The sequence below is a fragment of the Gigantopelta aegis genome, chromosome 1 (assembly GCF_016097555.1).
Source record: "Gigantopelta aegis isolate Gae_Host chromosome 1, Gae_host_genome, whole genome shotgun sequence".
In the NCBI taxonomy this organism is placed as follows: domain Eukaryota; kingdom Metazoa; phylum Mollusca; class Gastropoda; order Neomphalida; family Peltospiridae; genus Gigantopelta; species Gigantopelta aegis.
In genome coordinates, this window is record NC_054699.1 from 1,089,539 (window position 1) to 1,109,750 (window position 20,212).

At 38.3% G+C, this 20,212-nt stretch overlaps 2 protein-coding genes across 3 annotated transcripts in view; one reads left to right on the forward strand and one right to left on the reverse strand.

The window, feature by feature from the left end:
* LOC121368937 overlaps positions 1-20,212 on the reverse strand; it is a 348,055-nt gene that overhangs the window by 308,690 nt on the left and 19,153 nt on the right. For both annotated transcript variants that reach the window (XM_041493711.1, XM_041493704.1), the window contains exons 2-3: positions 11,573-11,725; positions 10,029-10,170 (exon numbers count right to left, since the gene is read on the reverse strand). In XM_041493711.1, the coding sequence (XP_041349645.1) occupies positions 10,029-10,170; positions 11,573-11,725 (295 nt within the window). The remainder of the gene's footprint in view (positions 1-10,028; positions 10,171-11,572; positions 11,726-20,212) is intronic.
* The window catches only part of LOC121368916, a 180,015-nt gene that overhangs the window by 48,509 nt on the left and 111,294 nt on the right, over positions 1-20,212 (forward strand). The gene's annotated exons all lie outside the window — the stretch shown is intronic.

The window sequence follows — 20,212 nt, forward strand, 5'->3', positions numbered from 1 at the left end:
TAATCATCAGCTATTGGATGCTGTTTAATAAGTGGCCATTAAAAAGTTAATATTTTGTTTTGTATAATGACACTACTAAAGCATACTAATTAATTAATCATGCCATCTATATAAAGAATAATACATAAGTGACCATTAGATACCATTTATCTTACGAGTTGTTTTAAAATGTATCTAACAAGCGAAAGTGAGGTTGATACATTTTTAAACGAGTATGCAGTGATCACGACATGACAATCCTCTTTAAGTAGTTTCTACAGACTAAAACAGATAGCCATCTCGTAGCATGAATCACCCGTAATCCACTGACTCGCATCATACAATCATGACAAAACACAACTGATAACACCCTAACCCTGCCATTCATTGCTCTGAAAGCCACCTGCATCCATCTTGCTCAAGCAGGCCGAAATATCATCACCTGAAGAACACGAGCTTGGCTATCTTCTCAAATCTTTACAAAGGATCTGGATCAAAGAAGCCTGTCAACAACTTTTTTTTAAATACAGGATTTGTTCACCGTCATTTATTGCAGTGTGACATCTTGCTTTGTTAAAAGTTAAAATTAAAGTTTGTTTTCTTTAACGACACCACTAAAGCATATTGATGTATTAATCATCAGCTATTGGATGTCAGTCATTTGGTAATTTTGACATAGTCTCAGAGAGGAAGATGTTTCTTTTGTTTAACAACACCACTAGAGCACATTGATATATTAATCATGGGCTATTGGATGTCTAACATTAAGTAATTTTGATATATAATCTTAGAGAGGAAACCCACTGCATTTTGCCATTAGTAGCAAGAGATCTGTTATATGCACTATCCTACAGACAGGATAGCACATACCACAGCCTCTGATATATCAGTCATGGTCTTAGAGAGGAAACCTGCTACATTTTTCCATTAGTAGCAAGGCATCTTTTATATGTCTTTCTCTCTCCCTCCATTTAACATTCATCCTTCCTTTCCTCCACAGTACACTCCCTCCTTCCTTTTCTCTCTCCCTCCATCCAACATTCACTCCCTCCTTCCCTCCACAGCACATTCCCTCATTCCTTTTCTCTCTCCCTCCATCCAACTCCACAGCATTCCCTCATTCCTTTTCTCTCTCCCTCCATCCAACATTCACTCCCTCCTTCCCTCCACAACACATTCCCTCATTCCTTTTCTCTCTCCCTCCTTCCAACAATCACTCCCTCCTTCCCTCCACAGCATTCCCTCATTCCTTTTTTCTCTCCCTCCATCCAACATTCACTCCCTCCTTCCCTCCACAGCACATTCCCTCATTCCTTTTCTCTCTCCCTCCTTCCAACATTCACTCCCTCCTTCCCTCCACAGCACACTCCCTCATTCCTTTTCTCTCTCCCTCCTTCCAACATTCACTCCCTCCTTCCCTCCACAGTACACTCCCTCATTCCTTTTCTCTCTCCCTCCATCCAACATTCACTCCCTCCTTCCCTCCACAACACATTCCCTCATTCCTTTTCTCTCTCCCTCCATCCAACATTCACTCCCTCCTTCCCTCCACAACACATTACCTCATTCCTTTTCTCTCTCCCTCCATCCAACATTCACTCCCTCCTTCCCTCCACAACACATTCCCTCATTCCTTTTCTCTCTCCCTCCATCCAACATTCACTCCCTCCTTCCCTCCACAACACACTCCCTCATTCCTTTTCTCTCTCCCTCCATCCAACATTCACTCCCTCCTTCCCTCCACAGTACACTCCCTCATTCCTTTTCTCTCTCCCTCCATCCAACATTCACTCCCTCCTTCCCTCCACAACACATTCCCTCATTCCTTTTCTCTCTCCCTCCATCCAACATTCACTCCCTCCTTCCCTCCACAACACATTCCCTCATTCCTTTTCTCTCTCCCTCCATCCAACATTCACTCCCTCCTTCCCTCCACAACACATTCCCTCATTCCTTTTCTCTCTCCCTCCATCCAACATTCACTCCCTCCTTCCCTCCACAGTACACTCCCTCATTCCTTTTCTCTCTCCCTCCATCCAACATTCACTCCCTCCTTCCCTCCACAACACATTCCCTCATTCCTTTTCTCTCTCCCTCCATCCAACATTCACTCCCTCCTTCCCTCCACAACACATTCCCTCATTCCTTTTCTCTCTCCCTCCATCCAACATTCACTCCCTCCTTCCCTCCACAACACATTCCCTCATTCCTTTTCTCTCTCCCTCCATCCAACATTCACTCCCTCCTTCCCTCCACAACACATTCCTCATTCCTTTTCTCTCTCCCTCCATCCAACATTCACTCCCTCCTTCCCTCCACAACACATTCTCTCATTCCTTTTCTCTCTCCCTCCATCCAACTCCACAGCATTCCCTCATTCCTTTTTTCTCTCCCTCCATCCAACATTCACTCCCTCCTTCCCTCCACAACACATTCCCTCATTCCTTTTCTCTCTCCTTCCTTCCAACAATCACTCCCTCCTTCCCTCCACAGCACACACCCTCCTTCCCTCCACAGCACACTCCCAGCACATTCCATCCTTACTTTTCTCTCTCCCTCCATCCAACATTCACTCCTTCCTTCCCTCTACAGCATATTCTCACTCCCACATTTCCTGCTTTCCTCCATATCTCTCTCTCTCTCTCCCCCCCCCCTCCCTCTACATATATCTGAAAATTGTGTACTAAAACCACACAAACAGAAGCAATAAATAAGACATCACTTCTATTTTCTCTGAAATCTAATAAAAGAACTTGTGTCATCTTACACCAATGACTAGAAAAGAAAATTACCGGTAAATAGATTGGTTAGTGTATGGCATAATCTTACGCTACAAACACTTACGATCAGAAGAAAGTCAAACAAGCCAGGTAATGTTATGAAAGTCTACCAGTATCAGGTGTGTATGTGTGGAAGTATTAGTACTGGAATGGTGGGGAGTCCAAATGAGCAGCAATTACTTGTAGCTATCCCCATAGATGTAAGCAGTTATGACGCATAACTGATCGTTAACTAATTACCATAAACATGTATGGTAGCAAGAATTTAATAAAAACATTCACAACACCAAAGGGGCAAGATATGTAGCTCAGTGGAAAGGTACTTGGCTGGGGTGCAGTGGGTAGCAGGGTCAATTCCCTTCAGTGGACTTGGGAGTTTCCCCATCACAACTTGTGTTACATGTCTGTTAAATATAAAAAGGCTTCCTTAATGAAACTAAGTTTGATTATTGTCAAACAGACAGTATTAAATATATTAAATGGACAAGAGTTTTATTATGTTCAATATTAAGTGAAAGGTGGGTCAGAGTGACCTAGATGAATTATGTGATAAACTAAGCTGTATTACAGCACCAAGTTTAATGTACCAGTAGAATACTTTGTCACTGGATTGAGTCATGTGCTGAAGTCCCTGTGAACAAACTGTCCCCTTTCTGACTTACTGTGAACAAACTGTCCCCTTTCTGACATACTATGAACAAACTGTCCCCTTTCAGTGTTTGAGATTAAATATTTTGGGCAGTATCCCAATTGGATATTAACATTTTAAATTCTGGTATCCAACCTGAGAATTTAGTATACCACTTAAATGAAATTCATAAATAACATTGTAACAAACTTGGACGACACTGTTCTTGTTCCCAATCTATTGCTAAGCCGCAATCGAAATCGCGGAATTCGTGAAATTCGCAATCAAACAGAATTGGCAAAACGATTTGCTGCATCTATTTTTGAGTAATACTGACACTAATTAATATTTAGCAGTAATCTATAAGTGTTTCTGACATTACTAATGATAAACCTACAATTTGAAGGGATGAAACATCCAACAAAAACAATATTGACTTAGTGGTCCCCAGTCTATTGCTATGTTGCTATTGCTCCAGTGTAGCATTAGACTGGGTACGAGTTGGGGGAGATATTGTTACAGCATAGCATTAGTCTGGATACGAGCTCGAAAATGCTGTTACTTAACTTCAGCAGAAAATGACGTCTTTCATTGGTTCAGCGAAAAATAAAAAGGCAAGATTAAAAAAACCAACAACATTATATGGTATCCCAGTGAGATAGTGGGTTCTTGAAGTCTGGTATCCAAAATTAAATTCTGGTATCCCTGGGATATCGGGATACCGTTAATCTCAAACACTGCCTTTCTGACTTACCTTTCTGACTTACTGTGAACAAACTGTCCCCTTTCTGACTTACTGTGAACAAACTGTCCCCTTTCTGACTTACTGTGAACAAACTGTCCCCTTTCTGACTTGTGGACAAGCTGAAGAAAACAGTTTAATCATTCTCCAGCCTTGTACAATAAGTTAAATTATACATCTGTCCTCTACAATGTCAGCTGAATTCGGAACATTTTACCCACACAATGCTCAAACTTGGCAATGTTAATATAACAAATACATGTACTTTACTGACATTCAGACAGTAAAATTAACCAAGATGGCTCAAGGCAGAAATATCAGATTTCAAGCCACAGTCTCTGCTCATTCTATAATATAGTTATACTAAAGTTAAAGTTTGTTTTGTTTAACGACACCACTAGAGCACACTGATTTACTTATCATCAGCTATTGGATGTCAAACATTTGGTAATTTTGACACAATAGTTTATTAGTAGCAAGAGATTATTCACATGCACCATCCCAAAGACAGGATAGCACATACCATAGCCTTTGAAATAACCCAATGAGCCGACTGACGGAGATCGATCCTAGACCGATTATGCATCAAGTGAGCACTTTACCACTGGGCTACATAATAAACTCGTGTGTTTTACTAATGCACAACACCAAAAAGGACTATAGCTATAATAAACTTGTGTGTTTTACTAATGCACAACACCAAAAAGGACTATACATGTAGCTATAATAAACTTGTGTGTTTTACTAATGCACAACACCAAAAAGGACTATAGCTATAATAAACTCGTGTGTTTTACTAATGCACAACACCAAAAAGGACTATAGCTATAATAAACTCGTGTGTTTTACTAATGCACAACACCAAAAAGGACTATAGCTATAATAAACTCGTGTGTTTTACTAATGCACAACACCAAAAAGGACTATAGCTATAATAAACTTGTGTGTTTTGCTATTACAGCCCTTGCAATTCAGATCATCAGGAGACGGAAATGTAGTACAAACAATAACAAAGTAAATACAAAATAATAATAATTATTAGAATTTGGATGTTGTAGCATCTCAAAGATAATAATGTCAATTTACATATGATGTCATAGTGCGAAATACTTGTGATTGCTAGACTGCATACTGATTGACTGTTGGTATATAATTTGACTGTTGGTATATAATTTGACTGTTGGTATATAATTTGAGTAATTATTTACTGTTTGGACATCACAGGTTATTCGGGGTGACCTTGCCATACACAAACATTACATTACTGTTTGGACATCACAGGTTATTCGGGGTGACCTTGCCATACACAAGCATTACATTACTGTTTGGACATCACAGGTTATTCGGGGTGACCGTGCCATACACAAGCATTACATTACTGTTTGGACATCACAGGTTATTCGGGGTGACCTTGCCATACACAAGCATTACATTACTGTTTGGACATCACAGGTTATTCGGGGTGACCTTGCCATACACAAACATTACATTACTGTTTGGACATCACAGGTTATTCGGGGTGACCTTGCCATACACAAGCATTACATTACTGTATGGACATCACAGGTTATTCGGGGTGACCTTGCCATACACAAACATTACATTACTGTTTGGACATCACAGGTTATTCGAGGTGACCTTGCCATACACAAGCATTACATTACTGTTTGGACATCACAGGTTATTCGGGGTGACCTTGCCATACACAAGCATTACATTACTGTTTGGACATCACAGGTTATTCGGGGTGACCTTGCCATACACAAGCATTACATTACTGTTTGGACATCACAGGTTATTCGGGGTGACCTTGCCATACACAAGCATTACATTACTGTTTGGACATCACAGGTTATTCGGGGTGACCTTGCCATACACAAGCATTACATTACTGTTTGGACATCACAGGTTATTCGGGGTGACCTTGCCATACACAAGCATTACATTACTGTTTGGACATCACAGGTTATTCGGGGTGACCGTGACATACACAAGCATAACATTACTGTTTGGACATCACAGGTTATTCGGGGTGACCGTGACATACACAAGCATAACATTACTGTTTGGACATCACAGGTTATTCGGGGTGACCTTGCCATACACAAGCATTACATTACTGTTTGGACATCACAGGTTATTCGGGGTGACCGTGACATACACAACCATTACATTACTGTTTGGACATCACAGGTTATTCGGGGTGACCTTGCCATACACAAGCATTACATTACTGTTTGGACATCACAGGTTATTCGGGGTGACCTTGCCATACACAAACATTACATTACTGTTTGGACATCACAGGTTATTCGGGGTGACCTTGCCATACACAAACATTACATTACTGTTTGGACATCACAGGTTAAAATAACTTGAAATGCATTTATGAATATCTACAGCCCTTCAGTAGTTGCTAGTAACATTACTGTGTTAAAAGACACATTGCTGTAGTTAGAATAAACAAAAAACCTGTTAGTGAGACCAAAAGCCCTGATAGTGAACTGTGAAAACCAACAGGTTTGTTCAGTCCTAGCAAATGAAACAAAAATTCATCAGGTAAAACAACACAAAAAAATCGCAGCTGATTTTTCCAGAAAGAGATGTATGTATGCTTATCTAATCTGCTATTTAGCTCAAGTTTCTGTTACATTTTAACTCCATAACGCTCTCAGAAACATTTCAGAGGTGCTAATTTTTCACACATTACCACAAAGCTGCCTTTCACCCTGTTCTATCTTTATTTCCAGCAGACATAATTCTTTTAGTATGCTATTTAAAAAACCCAACATCGGACCATATTTCACTTTCTATTTCGAGTTCCACATCTGATTCTTATTAAGACTGCAGATATGTTTGTAGTTCTCAATTAACAAAATATGTAAAATACTGGAAATGTGAGTCGGTGCCTTTAACTTAATCAACACAGTGTACTATACTACATCCAAACAATCATGTCTGCTGACAAGCTGGACAGTTTCCAAAGCTGCAAGGGGAAAAACATAAAATCTCAACAAATGTGAGATTTTTGTTAGTGCTAGACAAGTAAATATTTTGGCAGAAACTTTCTCTTTACACTTTTATAGTGTGTATAGTCATGTCAGCTATGTACACCACGTGTGTGTCGAGATAATACACTTTTATAGTGTGTATAGTCATGTCAGCTATGTACACCACGTGTGTGTCGAGATAATACACTTTTATAGTGTGTATAGTCATATCAGCTATGTACACCACATGTGTGGCGGGATAATACACTTTTTATGAAATCAAAAGAATGTCTGATTAAAAAGATCCAAACGTATTGTTTTTAATTGGTAGATAGTTCATGTAGTAGGTAATTTGAACACATGGGATTCAGGTGAGTGAGACTATTAAAAGTAAACAACGATAAAATAACAATCAGAAGTACAGACAAAGATAAAAAAAAAAATCAGATGCACACATACATAACAACTATTAGATTACAGAAAGAGAGAGAGAGAGAGAGAGAGAGAGAGAGAGAGAGAGAGAGAGAGAGAGAGAGAGAGAGAGAGAGAGAGAGAGAGAGAGAGAGGAGAGAGAGAGAGAGAGGGAGGGAGGGAGGGAGGGAGGGAGGGAGGGAGGGAGGGAGAGAGAGAGAGAGAGAGAGAGAGAGAGAGAGAGAGAGAGAGAGAGAGAGAGAGAGAGAGAGAGAGAGAGAGAGACATAAAAAGGCAGAGACACAGATAGACAGAAAGAGAGGTAGACAAGAAAAATAGAGAAAGAAAGAGAATGAGAAACAGAGACAGAGACATAGAGAGACAGACAGAGAGAGAGATAGAAAAAGAAAAAGAGGGGAAAAGAGAGAAAGAGAGTTGGAGAGCAGACGGACGGACAGCCAGCCAGCCAGCCAGCCAGCCATGACAGACAGGCAGGCAGACAGACAGACACAGACACAGATACAGACAGACAGACAGACAGACAAACATGACAAGACAGACATGACAAGACAGACAGATAGACAGCCATGACAAGACAGACAGACAGACAGACATGACAAGACACAATATTCAAATTATAAAACTGATGGACAGACAATTAAAGATCGTTTAGCTTTGGATGTGAAACATTTAGTAATTCTGTCATGTAGTCTTCAAAAGAAATGGGCTACATTTTTTCCATTAGCAGCAAGGGATCTTTTATGTGTCCTTTCCCATAGACAAGACAGCACATACCACAGCAATGGTTGGGATGGGGTAAACTCCAATGGGTCTTCCGAGATAGCTCAATCCTACCACCCAAGCATTTCAGAGGCAAAAAAAACAAACAAAACAGACAAGACATGTAAATAGTAAAACTGGCAGACCAACCAACGGACAGACAGACAGACAGACAGTCAGACAGACCGACCGACCGACCGACCGACCGACCGACCGACCGACCGACCGACCGACCGACCGACCGACCGACCGACCGACCGACCGACCGACCGACCGACCGACCGACCGACCGATAGACGGACAGGACCAAAAGATGGAAAGAGACAGGCAGATGGTTTTAATTATAAAGCGTCTGTATTGTGACATCACACATCAACCTAACATACAGAACGATTCTCTGCTGCAAACTGAGGATGCGGTGTGTGATTTGTGCATGCGATGTGATTGATTATTTGAGGCAGCGACACTGGGCAGATCCTGTGGACGGGCGCCGCTCTACACTCGGTATTGATCACATGTCACGCTGCAATACAAAGATCACACAACCTCTTTACGACAGCGGAAGTAAAACTTGGGCCGTGCACACGGATCCTGTCTGTTGCGTGTCTGGACATCGCAATGTTACCATTAATTGCACGGGGTTTCTATGTTATCGGGCGAACGTCTTAATGACGTGGCACAATTTACCGGAATATTAATCCTTTTAGCAAAGTGATGTGTAATAAGATCGTGAACATTGCTGTTTATGTAATGTCCATAAAATCATTTTACATTCTGTTGGTTATGTAATATCTTTAACATTGTTTACATTATGTCCTTTATTTAATGTCAATAACAGTTTTACATTGTCCTTTGTGTAATATATAACAATGTTTTACATTATGTCCCTTTTGTAATGTCTATAACATAGTTTTACATTCTGTCCTGAAGCTTTTATTAAAACCATGAGCTCCATCAGATGTATTACACAGAGAATACTACATGAGTGGCTGTTAGATACCAATCATACCATTATATCACACGAGTTGTTTTAAATACGTATCTGACAAGCAATAGTAAGCTGGATAAGTGTTAAATAAGTTGTAAATGGTATCTAATGGACATAAATATGCATATAGGATTATATTTCTTACCTATACATAAAAAAACAAGTTTAAAATAAATCAGAACATCTTTTCCAACTAAAACTTGTTTACAGCCGTAGTGCCTGCAGTAACTATGACAGTGTAATCTGTTTCAGGTTAACTTGTATGTCACAGTGTAACCAAATCTCATGTGAGATATTTGTCTACATTTTCTTACTTATTTCCCCCTCGCCCTCCAGCCCGTGGTCAGGTTTCTGACATTTACGAACTGATGATAAAGTTTGTTTGTTTAACATCACCACTAGAGCACATTCATTTATTAATTATCGGCTATTGGATGTGAAACATTTGATAATTTTGACATATATTCTTAGAGAGAAAACCCGCTACATTTTTCCATTAGTAGCAAGAGATCTTTTATATGCACCATCCCACAGACAGGATAGCACATACCACAGCCTTTGATATACCAGTCGTGGTGAGAAATGGTCCAGTGTGTTCAATGTGTCCTCCAACGGTGATTGATCCCAGACTGACTGCGCATCAAGCAAGTGCTTTACCACTGGGCTACGTACAGGCCTTGAACTGAAGAATGCTTGAAGAATGTTGGTTCAGTAAGTTATAATGACTTACCGTCAGGCTCCCGGACTCTGTACCTGTATGTGGCATGTTTCTTGTAGTAACAGTAGACCAACACAACCACGACAACGACAAACACTGCCGCAATAGCTGCGAAGATCTCCCACCCAAAACGAGAAGCTGGTGTCTTAAGTCTCTGAAATTATATTTAAATAATCAACTATACATAGCAAAATTATCAGATACTACAGTGTAGACCTACTAAAGAAAAGAAAAGAAAAAATTTATTGTGCACTTATACTAGAAAGAATGAGTATGGTGAAACTACAATATTGTGAAATAATACTCAGAATGAGCCTTCAAACATTGTCAACAGAAATGATCTACATAAAATGAGTAATTTAATTAACACATTCAGTAGCTCATATCAATTATGTGTGTGTAAATATGAATAGTATAAATATCTTAACCAGGATGAGTATGTTCACGATCACAACACTCGTCTATAGAAATTAACTAAATAGAATGAGTAAGTGAAATTTACCAGTCTTTGTAATATGTAATTATTAATAGAAATATATTACACAGTAGCCAGGTCCTCAGCTGGTAGACTGGGTTCACATCCCGGCACCCTAACCCTGCCAACACCAAGTCAGTTTTAATGGGGAGAGTAAAAAAAGAGAAAGGAATGTTTGTTTAGCAACACCTCAGCACATTTTAAACTATAGCTATTGGTGTCTTAACATATGGATATTTTAAAACTTGGTTGACAGTGAGAAAAAAGAAAGGCAAGGAATGTTTGCTTAACAACACCTCAGAACATTTTTAAACTATAGCTATTTGGTGTCTAACATATGACTATTTCCAAACATGGTTGACAGTGAGAGAAAGGAAAGGAATGTTTGTTTAACAACACCTCAGAACATTTTTAAACTATAGCTATTGGTGTCTAACATATGACTATTTCAAAACGTGGTTGACAGTGAAAGAAAGGCAAGGAATGTTTGTTTAACAACACCTCAGGGCATTTTTAAACTATAGCTATTTGGTGTCTAACATATGACTATTTCCAAACATGGTTGACAGTGAGAGAAAGGAAAGGAATGTTTGTTTAACAACACCTCAGAACATTTTTAAACTATAGCTATTGGTGTCTAACATATGACTATTTTAAATCTTGGTTGACAGTGAGAGCAAGGAAAGGAATGTTTGTTTAACGACACCTCAGCACATTTTAAACTATGGCTATTTGGTGTCTAAAATATGGTTATTTCGACACATGGTCCAGCTTAAAGTAAAAGAGGAAAGCTTTGTAAATTACCCCTAATAATAACGTAACATGGGATCTTTTATATGCACCCTCCCATGAACAGGACAGTAAATACCATGGCCTTTGGTGTACTAATTATGGAGCACTTCATAGACAGGACAGTACATAACATGGTCATTGATGTATCAGTCATCGACCTTAATGCTGATAGATGCTGGGCACATTTCGTAGTACCAGTACCAAGTGAGTTTTAATGGAAGGTGTAAAAAGGAAAAAACCCCGTTTGTTTAACGACATCTCAGCAGTGGTTGGCACAGAAAAAACTTACAATGTGAAGTTTGAATGTGACTGCTGTTACTGATGTCAGTGTTTCCAGTTCCAACACTGGCTTCTCCAGTTCGTCGAGGTATCTTCCCGACGACTCCAGATCAACAGCAATGTGGCCACTCTGTGTTGCTAGCTCATAGAACACTAAGGAAACCTGAAACAGAAGAAAGGAATGTTTAATGACACCCCAGCACATTTACTCAATGGTATCTGACAAAACAAATTTAGTCTGAAAAACGGGATTGTAAAAATCAGGGGTTAATCAGTTGTTTAATGCTGGTTTAATGACACCCCAGCACATTATTTAATGAATGGTATCTATTAGGTATTAGGTTTCTAATATGGGAAAAAGGTGTGTGTGTGTCTCTCTCTGTGTGTGTGTGTGTGTGTGTGTGTGTGTGTGTGTGTGTGCGCACGTCTGTGTGCACGTATGTGTGTGTGTGTGTGTGCGTGCATGCGTCTGTGCGTGTGTGTCTGTGCATGCGTCTCTGTGCGTGTGTGTGTGTGTGTGTGCACATGCGCACATGTGTGCGTGTGTATGTGTGTGTGTGGGTGTGTAAAAATCAGTGTTTAATCAGTTGTTCAATGCTGTTATATTAAGTATATTTTTATTTACCATTTAGAACAGACCATCCATACTAACTTTCTTATTGCTGCATCCAATGATATCCTTATACAAACATTCAATAATCTGGGTCACATAAACTGTATTATTCTTCATATATACACCCAAAAGCAGGGTTTCCAGCTGTTTAATGTTACAATGTATGGAAATACAAAATGTTTCAAGATATTGCATGGGCTCAGTCTTTTAAGCCTTTTATTTCCAATCTGACCATGCCTGAATACAGTTCTATTATTTGTAAACTGAGACAGGTTAAGAATATCTGCTCTATGAACAGGCGTATTAGTATTAATGTTTTTAAAGTTATATTTCACTTGAAACATTAAATAATATTTATCCATTATATTTCTTCACGTTTTATCCACATTTCCTTTGCTTGTATTGTTAATACAGTCAAACCTGTTCTAGTGGCCACCTGGACTTAGCGGTCACCTGCCTTAAGCGGCCACTTTTTTCCACCCCAAATGATTTATAATGTAAATGCACCTGTAATATGCGGTCACCTGTCTAATGCGGCCAGCGGCCACCTAAATCGGATCCCAAATTGCTAAAATACCTGTATTAAGCGGCCACAGTAAAGTTTTACTATTATATAAAAGAGATATTTTAACAACGGCGATAAGGTGCAGCAAATAACTGGTCTTCACACCTTCAGGAATAGTAGTACCCATTCAGTCCCGACATCTCCACTGTGTATCAGTTAACAAAGTATGACTCTGGAATGCATCCAATTGCCTCTGGGCAGGCTATGCTTGACAGTTGTAGATTCACTTACTATGACAATACACTGCATGAATAAATAATTAAATGTGAAGTAGGAATTAAATAATTAAATGGAAAAAGAAAACAAACAGTTAATTTAATACATTCCATTTGCATTATTTCTGAAGTAGATGACACGTCAAAAGTTGATTTATAGTCAACTGTGAAGCACACATCCGTTGATTAGCAGTACAGACGGTAAAACAAGAAACAACAACAAATGTTTTAAAGACTATATATGTGGCAACCTGTACTCAGAGGCCACCTGTCTTAAGCGGCCACTTTTATGTACTCCCTTGTGTGACCACTTAAGACAGGTCTGACTGTACATGAAATCTGTAATGGGTAAAGATGGCCCAGTGGTAAAGTGCTTGCTTGATGCACGGTCTGTCTAGTTTCAATCCCCAGCCAGTCCACCATGACTGATATATAAAAGGCTGTGGTATGTGCTATTCTGTCTGTGAGATGGCACATATAAAAGATCCCTTGCTACTAATAGAAAACTGTACTGGGTTTCCTCTCTAAGACTGTCAGAATTACCAAATGTTTGACCTCCAATAGCTGATGATTAATAAATCAATGCGCTAGAGTGGTGTCATTAAACAAAACAAATTTAACTTTTAACTGTAACTGTAACTGGTAAAAATAAAACAATAGTAAAATTCGTTAGGTTACAAAGAAAGAAATGTTTTATTTAATGATGCACTCAACACATTTTATTTACGGTTATATGGCGTCAGACATATGGTTAAGGACCACACAGATTTTGAGAGGAAACCCGCTGTCGCCACTACATGGCCTACTGTTTCCGATTAGCAGCAAGGGATCTTTTATTTGCACTTCCCACAGGCAGGATAGCACAAACCAGTTATGGATCACTGGTCGGTGCAAGTGGTTTACACCTACCCATTGAGCCTTGCGGAGCACTCACTCAGGGTTTGGAGTCGGTATCTGGGTTAAAAATTCCATGCCTCGACTGGGATCCGAACCCAGTACCTACCTGCCTGTAGACCGATGGCCTAACCACGACGCCACTGAGACCAGTCTCTTTAGGTTAAATTTCCAGTACTGCATGCCTGGCTCCATATTCATGAATACACTTAAGTCAATGTATGTTACCTAAATACATACTTAAAGTATCATACATTCACTTAAGTACGTTTAGGAATATGGAGCCTGGACTCTTATTAGGTATGACAATGTCATATCTCGAATGAAGGATGAAGATTAAAGGGACATTCCTGAGTTTGCTGCAATTTTTAAGGTGTTATCGACTAACAGACTTTTTGAGTGTAATTACATATTAAATATATTTTTCTGCATAAAATAATTATTAGTGGCTGTATATTAAACGTGTTTCTGATCGTTCTAATATTTGTACTAGGTTAAATTTAATTTTATTTCCTAAAAAAGATTTTTTCGTACGTACAAAATTAATTGAAGACAAAATCCAATTTTGGCTTCTTACAAATATTAAGACGACCAGAAACACATTGAATATACAGACACTGATATTCTAAATAAGAAAATCTATTTAATATGTAAGTTTAATCTTAGAAATATTTTATTAGTCGGAAACATCTTACAATGCAGCAAACTCAGGAATGTCCCTTTAAGTGAGTGGGAGGGTTGGTTTATGAATGAATAAATGGATGGATGGATGGAAGGAAAGAAGGAAGGAGGGAAAGAAGGATGGATGGATGGATGGATAGATGGATGGATTAATACACACACCATAAGTTAAAATATTGAACAAATACATATATGAATATCTTTGATCTATTTTTTGTGTGATTTACATACACATATTTGTAATTTCATGAAACAGATGTAAATGTGTTTTTTAATTAGTATTTTATCTAGAAGCAAATTCACACCTGAAACAGTGTACATGTATATATTTCCTGATAAAAAAAACAAAACACTATTCAATATTACAAAAGACTTTCTACTAATTGCAACTGGCAAGATTTAAAAGCAGATTATATGAAATTCAAATCAAGTAGAAAAAAAAGATGAAAACAAAAGAAGTCTAAGCCAACAAAACAAATGCCATCGCACCATTGTACGAACTAGCTGAGATCATTTACAGAAAACAATGAAATGGCCATTAAAAGATAACGATATGTTCTACATGACAAATCACACATACAGCAGCAGACAACACACAGCTGATACTAAATGTCCTAGCACGAATACCGTCTCAGTGTTACTTGATCTTGTAAGCTTAGCTAGTTGTGTGTAAAGCTGGTGAACTAAGGAATTGTCTCGGATCATCAAATGTGTTACAGGTATTGAATATTTACCATAAGCTGAACCAATACCAGTAAAGAAAGAAAGAAATGTTTTTTATTTAACGACACACTCAACACATTTTATTTACGGTTATATGGCGTCAGACATATGGTTAAGGACCACACAGATATTGAAGGAGGAAATGCGCTGTTGCCACTATATGGCTACTCTTTTCGATTGGGAGCAAGGGATCTTTTATATGCACTTTCCACAGACAAGACGGCACATACCAAGGTTTTGATATATCAGTCCTGAGGCACTAGTTGGAATGGGTAAAAACCTCCATGGGTCTGCAAGGTGATTTGATAAAAGAGTGGCCATGTGCATACAGCAGGTTTGTTGTCAAGTAAATATTCTGATGGATGACTACTAGTCCGATGGGCCATCTGTCTTTTTCTCATGAACATGATGGGTTTTTTCCATCGGATCAGCAACTCTGCATCAGCCATGTCAGAATTCCAAACCATTCAATCAAACTGTTCACAATTATGATGAAATACACAATATCATTTCAAATGTGGGCTGGTGGACTAGTAGAGATTCTGGTGGGCTAGTAAATTTTATTTGGTTCTTGTCCGGCGGGCTAGTGAACTATTTTCCATTTCTGCACCCCTGATTATGATTACAGATTAAATGACATCATGGGATAGAGGAACGGATTTAGCTCAGTCGGTTGAGTGCTTGTTTGAGGTACTTGCGTCACAGGATCGAACCACCTTGGTGGATCCATTCAACTGACTGGGATTTTTCTTGTTCCAACTAGTGCATCAGAATTGGTCAGAGGCCGTGGTATGTGCTTTCCTGTCTGTGGGATGGTGCATATAAAAGATCCCTTGCTACTAATGAAAAAATGGAGTGGGTTTCCTCAGATGACTACATGTATGTGTGAGAATTACCAAATGTTTGACATCCAATAGCCTATGATTAATTAATCAATATTCGCTAGTGCTGTCATTAAACCAAACTTTTTTTCCATGAGATAAGAGTACAAGGCATGATACTATGACCAGCTTTTAAAGGCAAGTTTGTAGCTCACAGCCAATATAATCTTTTTCAATGATTAAACTTACAATATAGGCTTACACTTGCTTGGAATATGAATTTCTGATTACCCTAATGTATGAAGTAGCTTATCCTAATGCAAATCTTCGCCTTTAATATATTTTGTTCAAACAACTAAACATTTAAAATAGCTACCGGTATGTAGGGAATTCTGAATGTATTCATGAATAAAATGGCATAGGGTGGGGAGTTCCCTGGATTCAAATGAACCTCCTACAATTATCAGAACTAAGAAATTTGTTTAATTTTAAGGTCTACAGTATGTACATGTGTACTTTTCCATTTCAAAAGCAAAATAACCTCAAATCCTAAACATATATTCTATAATGCGGAGTCAAAGATGATACTACATAGAGGGGTCAAAAATAAAACAGATATGTACTCAGATAAAACACAGAACCCTGAGTTTGAAAATCAACCCTAGAGGCATGACAACCCTATCATTTTCTCAATTTTCAATTTTGAAATCTTCATCATCAAAAGGATATTTTTGACAGCTACTGATTTGCTTCACTGCCACCGTTCTACTTTCATTGCCTTTGACAATTACTGGACTGTGTAATGCACAAGAAAAGGTTCTATACCCTGGTACACACCCACATAGTTTGTGTTCAGCGAGAACTCTAGCCGATGTCTGATGGTAACAGAAACCTAGGATGGTCAAAAATAAGAAAGCGGATCATCCCGTTTTGCAATTGTGAACTCATTAAAGAGACACTATTTACTTCATTTTCATTTCAACTTATTTTCATGCTTATATCCAATTAAGGTTCAAGCATGCTGTTATGGGCACACACCTCAGCTATCTGGGCTGTCTGTCCAGGAGAGTGGATTAGTTGTTAGTGGTTAGTGCATATAAGATCCCTTAGTACAAATGAAAAAATGTAGCGGGTTTCTTCTCTATGACTGTGTCAAAATTACCATATGTTTGCCATCCGATAGCCGATGATTAATAAATCAATGTGCTCTAGTGTTGTCATTAAACAAAACAAACTTTGGTATAACAAAGGCCATAGTATGTGCTATCCTGCCTGTGGAATGGTGCATATAAAAGATCCTTTGCTACGAATGGAAAAATGTAGCAGGTTTCCTCTTTAAGACTAGTATTCAAAATTACCAAATGTTTGACATCCGATAGCCGATGATTAATACATCAACGTGCTCTAGTGGTGTCGTTAAACAAAACAAACATCGATACAAAATTATAGCAAGCTTAATATCCTCTTTATTACCCATAATCAATTTTAATTGTTATCACTCAACTTGATTGGTTGATGCTATTGTAGTCTGCCAATTGATGATGTCATCGTGTGACGTAGAAACGTTATGTCCCACTTGATGTTCTAGTGGGAGGTATTACTTTGATTTGAACCAAGATATTTTTAGCTATATGGGTAATAATAAACAACACTAACATTAAAACATTTTGTACGGTTTGAGATTTAAACGTGTTAAAAATTTGACATAGCATAGTGCCTTCAGATTTCATTTTGTTTTCAAATTTAGTTTTTTTAAAATACCTATTTTGAAGACTATAAAAACGTGTACACATGTCACTTAAGCTTACAGTATTAAATGTAAACAATACACATCTTCATAAGATTCAAAATTATCAATATCAGCACTTTGTTTTATTAGGGGAATGGGGAATTCGCAAAAATAAATGCTCACAAATCAACTCATTTTCATTAAGACCGTAAAACATAATGTACTTTACAATGTCTCAGATCACTGACCTATTCAATGGCCCAACACAGTATTACATGTACCTAAAATATATACATTTGATTTGTCCCTTAAGGTCTTTATTTAACCATCTATACAACATGATGGCTAAATCAGTACTCCACCATCACTGGCACTCCTGATAAGCAACAAAGGATCTTTTATATACATGTACACACTCTTCCACAGAGAGGGTCTACCAATTATCATGACCTTTAATAATCCAGTCATAGCATAAATAGCTGGAATAGAAAATAGCCACAAAGGATCCACTGAGGAGGATCAATCCTACGACCCCCTGCTCCTCAGGTGAACATTCTAACCATTGAGCCGCATTCCGCTCCATGAAATCTGAACACTGACTTGAATGACAAGTATAGAATCTAGTCTTGAGAACTCTTTTGTGTTGGTCTCTCAATGCTACTACTTTCTATGTGTTGAAAAGTTTAAAATTCCTGCATATTAACAAGATATAGTATAGTTTTTATGCTAATGTCCTAGACACCCAGCAGGGTGCTTAAATATACCGACACACATACATGCAGGCAAATACTTCAAATACTGAAAAGTCAGTAGGCGAGATATATAGAGGTTATTACAGAGTGTTTTTCGGTATCATCAATATCATATATTAGGAATAAAAATTGTATTATGCGAGCCTCTGGCGAGCATAATACATTATTTTTATTCCTAATATATGATATTGACGATACCGAAATACACGAGGGTAATAATCTCTTTATCATATAAGCTCAAGCTTAATACAACATGGTTTTGTAAACTGTACATGCAACTTTAATTCCAGCCCGCCATTACTAGATATTCAAATGACGTAAGAATATTGCGGTGTCTTTTTGAATGGAAATGACGTCAAACTCGAATGACGTCATTTTGGATGTCCTTACATCAAAATAAAGTTATGCCTAACGTTTTTTGTTTTCTGAACACTGGACAGCTTTCAGTGTCAAAATGCCACTGAAATGTTTTTATTTGACGACTATGAATGCATACGTCAATCATGGAGTGTCACCCAAGTACATTTGCTTAAATGTCAATAAACCTAGTGCCGAGACCTCAACTAATTTACATCTAATTTGCAAAGTTATCAAATTCTTAAAGTATGTGATCTGAAAATATCACATACTTTAATTACACTGAACATGTAAGATATTATATGATAAATGTATATATTACGTTTTTTTGAATGGCGGTGACAGAGATGGGTGCAACTTTTGTGCTTAGCCCTGACATTTCTCAGGTATCTTCAGTTGTAGTTCAATGAAATAATTTATAATTGTTTCTATGAAGACTCATCTGATTTTTAAAATTTTTAATTTAAAAAAAAAAAAAAAAAAAAATAGTTCTTGTTTTTTTAACTAGATTAATCCTGTCTGTTACATCCCAAATTATTTCTTTATTCGCAGAATCAGTGTATGGTAGGTGAGACAAAAGTTAATTCTACAAAAATCCTTATGTGAATTACAGCACCAAATTTACTGTACCAGTAGAATAGTGTAGTGAATACTTTGACCGGCATCGGTGGTGTCGTGGCAGGCCATCGGTCTACAGGCTGGTAGGTATTGGGTTCAGATCCCAGTCGAGGCATGGGATTTTTAATCCAGATACTGACTCCAAACCCTGAGTGAGTGCTCCACAAGGCTCAATGGGTATGTGTAAACCACTTGCACCGACCAGTGATCCATAACTGGTTCAACAAAGGCCATGGTTTGTGCTATCCTGCCTGTGGGAAGCGCAAATAAAAGATCCCTTGCTGCTAATCGGAAGAGTAGCCCATGTAGTGGCGACAGCGGGTTTCCTCTTAAAATCTGTGTGGTCCATAACCATATGTCTGACGCCATATAACCGTAAATAAAATGTGTTGAGTGCGTCATTAAATAAAACATGTCTTTCTTTTGAATACTTTGTCACTGGATTGGGTCATGTGCTGAGTGCGTCGTTAAATAAAACATGTCTTTCTTTTGAATACTTTGTCACTGGATTGAGTCATGTGCTGAGTGCGTCGTTAAATAAAACATGTCTTTCTTTTGAATACTTTGTCACTGGATTGAGTCATGTGCTGAGGTTCCTGTGAACAAACTGTCCTCTTTCTGATTTGTGGACAAGCTGAAGAAAATAGTTTAATCAGTTCTTCAGCCACGTACTATAAGTTAA